Source organism: Barbus barbus (assembly GCF_936440315.1).
Source record: "Barbus barbus genome assembly, chromosome: 39".
Taxonomy (NCBI): domain Eukaryota; kingdom Metazoa; phylum Chordata; class Actinopteri; order Cypriniformes; family Cyprinidae; genus Barbus; species Barbus barbus.
In genome coordinates, this window is record NC_136717.1 from 21,119,532 (window position 1) to 21,129,826 (window position 10,295).

Here is a 10,295-nt window from a genome sequence, read left to right on the forward strand (position 1 = left end):
AGTCAGAGTCTTAGCAATATAATAAGGTTTATTGAATAGATATAGAGATACAAAATATATTTTACATTTAAGGCGAGACGCTGTCAAATGTTTTTACAAAGGGAATTTTGGGTACCTCATTTTTGTCACTCCATAATTGAGAAAACACTTAGGACAGACTAATTTTGGGGGGAATAAAATGTTGATAATCAAGCAAATTATATATGAACAAACCCCTGTGTAAAAACCTTCAGGATATAGGCAGGAATACAAATGTAAAGCTTGGTGTGGGTGCAACTGAAGTGAAGATTTATGGCTCAATGTAGGAGAAAGAACTCATTCTGAGAAAACCGCCTTTAAAATTATTTATTGTAACTGAAATCTATTAACACAAATACATAAAGTGCTTCAAAAGGAACACTTAGTGTCTTTTGGATGTCTTCTTTAGTCTGAACAAAACACTTTATGTAAAACCAAAAAGCCCAAAATCTCAAACTTAACAGGTGCATGAAAAAAAGTGTTTTTGCCTGCAGTCTCTCTCCTTAAATAAAATACGAAATTAAAAGTTTGATCTATTTGCGCATTTCTTTTAAAGGATGCGCGTTTCGTATATAGATGTTTTTGTTCAAGTTTATATGTATAGTGCTTTTTACGATACAAATCGTTGCAAAGCAGCTCTACAGGAAATTAAGTTTCCACAAGATATTTATATATTGCAGAACCTTAATATATTTAACTTATGGAAAAATTTGGTAATTCTGCATGTTGTCTGAGGGTTGGCATCCTCTGAGGGGTTGGCATTATCTTTTCTCAGGTGTTCGGTCATCTCAGATCAATTAAGGATTGGATCCAGACTGAAGCTTCTGTAATTTCTAGTTACTCCTGTGGCAGAAACAGAGAAACAAATAGAGACATAATTAGCGTAGCTGCTGTTCCATCTAAGCAAAAATTATTTGTTCAACCCAAGCTAAAGAATAATAATAATGTACATTTGATCAGGTATAACTGCAGTACAAGATTATAAGATGAATTATGTGAATGCTTGGCTAAAGAGATATGTCTTTAATCTAGATTTAAACAGAGAGAGTGTGTCTGAACCCCGAACGTTATCAGGAAGGCTATTCCAGAGTTTGGGAGCCAAATGTGAAAAAGCTATACCTCCTTTAGTGGACTTTGCTATCCTAGGTACTACCAAAAGTCCAGAGTTTTGCGACCTTAGAGAGCGGGTTGGATTGTAGCGTGGTAGAAGACAAGTTAGGTACGCAGGAGCTAAACCATTTAGGGCTTTATAGGCAAGTAATAATATTTTGTATATGATACGGAACTGAATAGGTAGCCAGTGCAGAAAATGTAAAATTGGAGTAATATGATCATATTTTCTTGACCTGGTAAGAACTCTAGCCGCTGCATTTTGGACTATCTGTATCTTGTTTATTGAAGATGCAGGACAACCAGCTAGCAGTGCATTACAATAGTCCAGTCTAGAGGTCATGAATGCATGAACTAGCTTCTCTGCATCAGAAACAGGTAGCATGTTTCCAAGCTTGGCAATGTTTCTAAGATGGAAGAATGCTGTTTTTGTAACATGGGAAATATGATTTTCAAAAGACAAGTTGCTGTCTAATATAGCACCCAGATTTTTGACTTTAGAGGACGTAACAGTGCATCCGTCTAGTTTTAAATTGTAATCCAAGAGATTCTGTGTAATGTTTTTTGGTCCAATAAGTAATATCTCTGTCTTATCTGAATTTAATAGGAGGAAATTATTGGTCATCCAATCTTTTAAATTTTTTACACAATCTATTAGCTTATATATAGTTTAGAAGTTTCATCTGGTCTTGTTGAGATATATAGTTGAGTATTATCAGCATAACAATGAAAACTAATCCCGTATTTTCTAATAATATTACCAAGGGGCAACATGTAAATTGAAAATAGCAGAGGACCTAGGACAGATCCTTGTGGTACTCCATACTTTACTGGTGATAATTGAGATGACTCCCCATTTAAATGAACAAAGTGGTAGCGATCGGACAGGTAGGATCTAAACCATCTTAAAGCCTGCCCTTATACCAGTATAGTTTTGTAATCGATCTATGAGTGTGTCATGGTCTATAGTGTTGAACGCAGCACTAAGATCAAATAATACTAGCAATGAGATGCAGCCTTGATCTGAAGCAAGAGGCAAGTCATTTGTAATTTTAACAAGTGCAGTTTCTGTACTATGATTGGGCCTGAAACCTGACTGAAATTCTTCATAGAGATAATTTTTTTGCAAGAAGGAGCACAATTGTGCAGACAGAACTTTTTCTAAAATTTTAGACATAAATGGAAGATTTGAAATGGGTCTGTAATTTGCCAGGTCATTAGAATCTAGTTGTGGTTTCTTAATAAGAGGCTTAATAACCGCCAGCTTGAATGGTTTTGGGACGTGACCAAAAGATAACGATGAGTTAATAATATTGAGAAGCGGTTCTTCTGCTACGGGTAACAACTCTTTCAGTAGTTTAGTGGGTACAGGATCTAATAAACATGTTGTTGGTTTAGATGCACTGATAAGTTTATTTAGCTCTTCCTGTCCTATAGTTGTAAAGCACTGCAGTTTTTCTTTGGGTGCGATGAATGAAGCTGAAATACTAGACGCAGTAGAATCTACATTTGATATTGTATTTCTGATGTTATCTATTTTATCAGTAAAAAAAATTCATAATTTTGAATTTCCACTTTTTCCCCGCACTCATTTTTGTTACGCAAATTTGAAGTCCTCATCTTATACAGGGGAAGAAAAATATTTTGATATTGTTTTGAAGTTATATTTATAAGATATTGCTTTAAAATAGTTTCTCAATGTCACATCAACATTAGTGATAATTATTGATCAATGGCAAGCTAAGGCACTTATTAACAGTAGTTTGCTATGTATACAACAAATTTCCCTCAAAATATCAGCACTGGTAAAAGAGAAATAAAATCGCTTTAATTCCCCTAAATTTTGTAACTTAATCTCATTAAATTACTAATTCAACAGACGTCTGTTCAAGGAAAGCAGCGTTAACAAGCTGATGTAACGTTACTGCATTGATTAAACATCTTTCGTCTCATCTGTTTACATTGTTTGAACCTTCAACAAGTAAGCCGTTTACTTGGATGATTTTAAACAAGTACAATTTAACCACAATGAACAACGTTTTTCCCTGAGGTACTTACACTTGAAAACAGACGCGTCGCCTCCTCCCGCCATTTTTCGAATATGACGCCTCCTCTCCCGTGGCCTCATGGGATAGTAAAGTGTCCATCGTCTGCCTACTACAGCATTCGGGCGGAAGCAGTAGGTCATCCGGGTACTGCTCGCCTACTGTTTTTCGAATACTATGAATTCGAACATACTACCCGCCTCGCATACTATATAGTAGGGAAGTATGCGATTTCGGACGCACCCTACTGATAACAAGGCGCTCTGATTGGTTTTGTTTTAGAATGCTATAGGGGATATATTCACACGTTATAGAAACGAAAATGATAGTGTATACAATTGTTTTTAAGATAGAAAATAGACGATAAAGAATCAACTTGATGGAGCTCAAACTCAAAACACGCAGTCAGAGAACTGAAAGGCGGATCTTTTTGTCTCGTTTGGCTTGCCGTAGTGTTGTCATTGAAAAGTGTCATGGTGGCGTTCAGCACCAAGAATGCGAGTTTTACCAACAGAAACCCGTTTGAATAGCTTAATTTCGATGGTGTGATTGATTTTGGGCTTTTCCAGCGACCGCGACTGTCGGACACAACATAACGCGCGCATCAAACAGTTTTAGCGACAGCTACGTGAATGTACAGCAGCTGTAAGTGTATCTCTCTGCCATCATGAGTGAGATACAGCGCGATGATGAGCTCCGGCCGGTTCCCAAAGAGCGAGCCGTGCTCGAGAGCTTCTTCACTCAGCTCGGGATGTTCTGGTTCGACCGGGCGAAGGATTATGTGGAGAAGGAGAAGGACGCCAGTAAGAGCGCGGGGGCCGCTTGGGCGTCTCTGCTGGCCGCTCTCGCGCACCTGGCCGCCGCAGAGAAAGCCTACCACAACATGACTTTCCTGGGCCAGAAACTAGGTATGAAAGAAGCGTTTCCAATACGGCATTCTTGCAAAAAGTACTGTGGTGCTACCATTTGGAAGCCCATTATGAAAGTCAGTATATAATATAAGTCAGTATTATGAAATATAAATGGAAATTATTATAAAGTTAGAGATTAAGTCGAAATTGATATTAAACAAAATTATGAGGTCAAACGTTGAGATTGACAAAATTATGAGATTAAATCAAAAATTATTTAAAAAAAAAAAAAAAAATTATAATTATTAAAATTGAGATAAATTATAAAGTAAAAATTGATATACCAAGTAATAATTATGATATAATCAAACCTTGAAATAAAAAGTCGAAATTATGAAAGAAAAACAGTCATAGTATAAACTTAAAATTTTTTAATTACAACAAAGCTATACATTTGACAAAAACATTTATCATATTATAATTAACATTTGTCATAACACAATTGTAATTATATCATAATTATGACTTTGTCTCAAATTTGCCATTTGTGACCCTGGAGCACAAAACCAGTCATAAGCAGTATATTTGTAGCAATAACCAACATTATATGGGTCAAAATAATCGATTTTTCTTTTATGCCAAAAATCATTAGGATATTAAGTAAAGTTCATGTTCCATGAAGTTATTATTATTATTATTGAAAGATTATTTATTTAGCTTTCAGATTATGTATAATTCTCACTTTCAAAAAATGACCCTTGTGACTGGTTTTGTGGTCCAGGGTCACATTTAATGTCAATACATAATTATTTGTCTTAATTATAACTTTCACTTATGACTTAGAATTTTTCCACTTATCTCAAAGTTCACTTTGTCACAATTGTGACTGTCATAATACATCATTTTAATTATAATTTTAGTGATTTGTCATGGTTATGACACAGTATCTCATAAATGTGATGTTTTTTTTAAATGTAAAACTTATGATTAAATTTGACTTTGTAAAACTTGATTTACCAGAGCATGATTTTTGTCTAATGTGATGTAAATCAGCTTGCACGGGTATTAAATGGTAACACTTTGTGATTATGCTAGTAATTCAGTAACATATCATGGTAAGATTATGTGTTTTTGGACCTCTGTCAGGATAATACTATACTTTAGTTTGATGTGCCATAGTAATGCCATGGCTTTTTTAGATAAAAATAAAATTATATATATATATATATATATATATATAATTACCGTAGTATATGTACCATGGTAATGTCTTGTCAAATATGCCAAAAACGTGGTATTACCCTGGTCCAAGTCCAAAAAAAAAATCACTGGATATTACTGTACATGTACCAAGCTAATCTAATGTTTTTTTTTTAACCGTGTATGACAGGATAATATAAAATACAGCAGATGGCGCCATGTGGTCATACATAATGCATCGCCATCTGTGTGTTCTGTTATTGATTGAATTTTCAGGCTGAAACACTAGAGGTGCCTCCTGCGTTGTATTGTTTTAATGCCATCACATTAATGTATGTGTATTATGCAGGTGGTCAGTCATTTTTCAGCCGCAAGGATTCCAACAGGACCATCTATACGTCCCTGAACAACGAACTGAAGAAGGTGGTCTCCATGGGCCGCCACACATCTGGAGGCTCCACTCCTAACCTGGAGGATCTCCTGCCCCATTTGTCCGAGCAGCTGTGTCACTTCACGCAGGCCAGGATGGAGATCGCAGACTTCTATGAGAAGATGCATTCTCTGGGCAGCCAGAAGACTGTGAACTCTGAGGAGCTTGTGAGCACGCTGGAGAGCATTCTGCAGAAGTACAGTTCCAGGTGAGAAACACATGCTTCATTGACTTGTTTTAGAATCATTACAATGAGCAACAATTATTAAAAACAACAGTAGTTTTGTATATTACTGAAATGGCCTAAGAAGTTTTAGATTATGAGGATCATTCTGTGTGTGTGTTGCCAAGGTCTCTGTTGTTGTGTTGTCCATGCCAGCAGAGAGAGCTGTGGCTCACCTTGCTCAGACTCACCCCTCACCAGTTGTTTTCGATTTTTTTACCCTTTAATCACAAATGAACTTTCATAGAAAATTACCAATAATTTGCTTCGAAACAAATGGAGTTGTAGAAGGAAAATATACTACATTTAAAGGTGCATTTGAAGTCTTTTTTTATTTTAATTATTTTTTTACATTATAGTAATATATACTGACAAACACAGTGACAGATAAGCGCATGTGGAATAACTGATTATAGTTCATTGAACAAGTTTGAAAAATATTGTTTAAGCCCTTTCTAATAAAGCTCATTTAGATTTTACAAAATACAGTATCTTGAAAAAGAGATGTAAGTGGAAAAACTACTTAAATAGCCCGTTGAATTACAAGCTTGATCTAGCAGAAATCGTGTTAGTGTGAGGGCAAGTAATGTATGATAAAGCAGTATGTGAGCCCAGCACCTGGTTAATGACATCTGAAGCCGAGCGCTCCCACTAACTGCTCAAGGTGAACTCTGCACTTCACTAAAGGAAGAGAGCGAAGGAAGGAAGGATGCCAAACGTTGAGTCATCTCACAAATGTTATCTGATCAATTAATCAGTCAGCCAAGTGCTCAGCACAGATTTGGTCTTTGGCCAGCAGTGTGACGCTACAGAGGCTCTGCAGAGGTTGACCTTGAGAAATCAGCTGTGAACTCAATCAAATGTCTGCTGGCCTACAAAGAAAATGCTTTGTGCATTTTTGTATTGCAAAAATCATTATTCCCAAACAGGTTTCCTCAAACACTCCCCTATTGGTTGCTGTGTGAAGATGTTCTCATAGCGTCAGGGTCATCTCCGAATTAAACTACGTTAGAAAGTACTCTTCTTTCTCTCTCTGTCATTACCTCGTGCTCTCTTTCCGGCTGCCTGCTAAGACATGTAATTAATGATCAGTCAGGGGTGAAGAATTTTCACGCTGCTGCTGAATGCAGGAGATGTAATGAGCTCTATGCCGCCCTGCTGTATTCATGACTTTCTCCAGCACTAATGAGCAAAGAGAACAAGCTGGTGCGGCGTCGCTCGCTCAAACACAAACGGGACACACAGATTGCAGGATTACAGAGATGTTGACAATCGTCCACCATCTTCTCATATTGATAGTTCCTTTTCATGTAGGGCTGCACGATATAGAAAAAACTTATTGCGATATTTACTTTATCTGCAATGTATATTGTGATCAAATGTACAAACATGTAAACATACAGGAATTTCCGCAAGATGATTTTAATAGCTTTATTTGGAGAAGGAGTGCATCTGCATTTAAATGGATTTTACAGATCTGAAATTATACATAAATACACATATACACACACATAATAAATAAATGTTATTTATTAATAATTGTAATAACTGTAAAAATAAAAATCATTTTGTACAGCGTGTAAATGAACACAGTGACGCGCTTCACTTTGAAATCTGCAGGGCATTACGTAATTAACCTTTGTGATTTGACTATTGTATTAAACCATTTCAATATACTGTCCAGCCCTAATTTTGTGGCTTTTCGTTTCTTTTAGATTCCACCATCCAATCCTGAGCCGTCTCGAGAGCAGCTTCCATGTGGAGGTGGACGTGTTGACGCAGCTGCTGCGATGCCAGGCGCAGATCTCCGAGTGGCATTTCCTGCCGTCTCTGCTCAACCTGCACTGTGCCCATTCCAAACTTCAAGCGTGGGGTCAGGTGTTCGAACGCCAACGAGAAACCAGGAAACACCTCTTTGGAGGCCAATCCCAGAAGGCCGTGCAGCCGCCGCACCTCTACCTGTGGCTCCAGCGCCTTCAAGCGACACTCCTAGCCAAGTTCAGCTTCTACTTCCATGTGGCTCTGAGCCTCCAAACGTCGGAAATGAAAACCCTGACGGCTCGGACCTCCCTAGATTACTTCGGTAAGATCTCAGCCTTCATTCGCAAGCACGATGCTTCGAACGTCTCCTTGGTCTTCGACAACCGCGGCTCCGAGAGCTTCCAGGGTCACGGATACCACCATCCGCACTCCTACCGTGAAGCTCCCAAAGGCGTGGAACAGTTTCCGGCCGTCGTGTCGCTTCCCAGCGGAGAAAGGCCGGTCACGCATTGGCCCAATGTCATCATGATCATGAGCGACCGCTCAACGGAACTCAATGCTCTGGATAAGGTGGTCCACTTTTATGATGATAAAGTCCAGAGCACCTACTTCCTCACACGGCCTGAACCGCACTTCACCATAGTGGTGATCTTCGACGGGAGGAAGTCAGAGAGGGACTCCAACATCGTGGCATTCCTGCAGGAGCTGACGGGATCGCTGAGGAACACCAAACCCTTCACCACACTCAAACCGGGATCCAAGGGTTGAACCTCTTTATATTTATCAATATAGACTTTTTCACCCTAAATGTAGCTTATTTTAAAAAGATGTTTACCTCGATATGAGTTGCTGTTGCTCTTTTATTCACTGCGCTGCTAAAACTCTTGTTGAATGTAATCCGTTTTATCCTTTCCCTTTGAATGACTATTAAAGAGGTCCAAAAGCTTCATGATTCAAACACTTTAAGACCAAAGACGAATATCACAGCTGTGGCCGTTTATCTTGTTTTTTTTTATGTGCTCACAAATGAGTTCTTTCAGCTCGTGTTCCTGCTTAGTAATTGGATTAGCTTTATCTAAGGCGAAAGGGACCCACTGCAAAGAGTTCGACTTCCCCTTTTATCGTTAATTTGCTGTGTAACACATTTTAATAGCCTTTGGTTTTGACTTTTTTTGACCATTGTGTACATTTTCACTTGTGAAATAAATTTTGGAATTGTCCATCATACCGTACTAACTTCTTTCTCTTAGAGAACACAATTATAGTTATGAATAAAACAACCTTTTTGAATTTTACATATGCATTTCTTTGGGTTCCAGTGACTAACAAAATTGAATCTACTGAATTACTGTTTTAAATTCTTATTGATTCCAAGAGGCTTTTCAAATATTTCAAATGTCATTTAATGTGATATGTAGTACTGTTTGCATATTTGATTAAAATCCAGTAAAATTGTAATATTGTGAAATATTACAGTTTAAAATATCTTATTTCTGTGATCAAAGCTGAATTTTCATTAGAATTGGTCCTGGAGGAGAGTGTTTCAGCTATAATTTCTTTTTAAAAAGTTGTACTCCCAAACTTTTAAATGATAGTGTAGATCAGAACAGAAAAGTATAGCATTCTGTGCTTTTTAAAGTGTTTATAGTCTGCAAAACCCATGACTATATTGGTAATTCAGAGCAATTTTTCAAAAAACAAGAATTTTTTTTTTATTTCCAGTGATACAAACTGATTATTTTCTTGTTATGGTTCACTGCAACCCCATGAAATGCATAGGTCACAGCTGTACAAGGACAGCAGAAAGGATGTGCCAGCTTGCATTTGAAAAATGGATGAAGATTAATATAAATCAAAACATTAAATATTGATAGCTTTATACCCATAACTCAAGACAGAGAAAACAGGCTCGCAAAACATCTGTAAATCCAAAACCACTTGGGGTCCAATAGTCTGAGACCACATTGAAAATCTGAACTCAAAATCTAAATTAAAATTAACAAAGATATTCTGTGGCATAAAATGAATAAGAAAATCCGGAAAACATGATTACTAGGTTTTACATATTCATGCAGCTACAGCAAAAGGAATGAACAAGATACAAATATATTATGATATTCACATTACATTTTCAATTTAACGTGGAAAAAGTAGTAGTATTAAATTAGAAAGCAAAATAAAACTAGTGTTCTTAGATTTTTGGACCCCACTGAATGTCTAATCTCTATCATTTTACATCCACTTTAGAATCAGCCAGGTTAAGGTGCATGATGGGAAATGATTCCTTGCTTAAAAGGCAGAAATTGTGTCCTCCACTCCTGCGTGAGCCATAAAAGCATCCTCGAATCTTCCTAAATTTTTAACGGCAAGACTGAAATAAGAGCATAGTTATTAGTGTACATGTGTACAAAACATGGATTCAGGCAGATGGATTGTCACATTTAAAGGGACAGTACACCAAAAATCATTAACAATCCATGTTTTGTGTTCTATAGAAGATCGGTTTGCTATATAATGAGGTAACAATGACAATTTTTTAATTTGGGGTGTACTGTGTACTTTAAATCACAAGTACAATGCTTTCTACTCACCGTTTAGTTTTAGTATGAGCCGTTCCATCACTAAACTGAAATATATCAACAAAAAAGTACAACGCA

At 37.0% G+C, this 10,295-nt stretch overlaps 1 protein-coding gene across 1 annotated transcript; it reads left to right on the forward strand.

The window, feature by feature from the left end:
• Positions 1 to 3,284: 3,284 nt before the first annotated feature.
• Positions 3,285 to 9,810, forward strand: kics2 (KICSTOR subunit 2). The gene is made up of 3 exons (XM_079399777.1): positions 3,285 to 4,081; positions 5,574 to 5,862; positions 7,593 to 9,810. The coding sequence occupies exons 1-3, from the start codon at positions 3,841 to 3,843 to the stop codon at positions 8,404 to 8,406; spliced, it is 1,344 nt and encodes a 447-aa protein (XP_079255903.1). The 5' UTR covers positions 3,285 to 3,840; the 3' UTR covers positions 8,407 to 9,810.
• Positions 9,811 to 10,295: the final 485 nt, after the last annotated feature.

Coding starts and splice junctions, on each gene's coding strand:
- kics2 (XM_079399777.1), top strand. CDS start 3,841: ATGAGTGAGATACAGCGCGATGATGAGCTCCGGCCGGTTCCCAAAGAG. Junction 4,082..5,573: donor TTTCCTGGGCCAGAAACTAG/GTATGAAAGAAG, acceptor TGTATTATGCAG/GTGGTCAGTCATTTTTCAGC. Junction 5,863..7,592: donor CTGCAGAAGTACAGTTCCAG/GTGAGAAACACA, acceptor CGTTTCTTTTAG/ATTCCACCATCCAATCCTGA.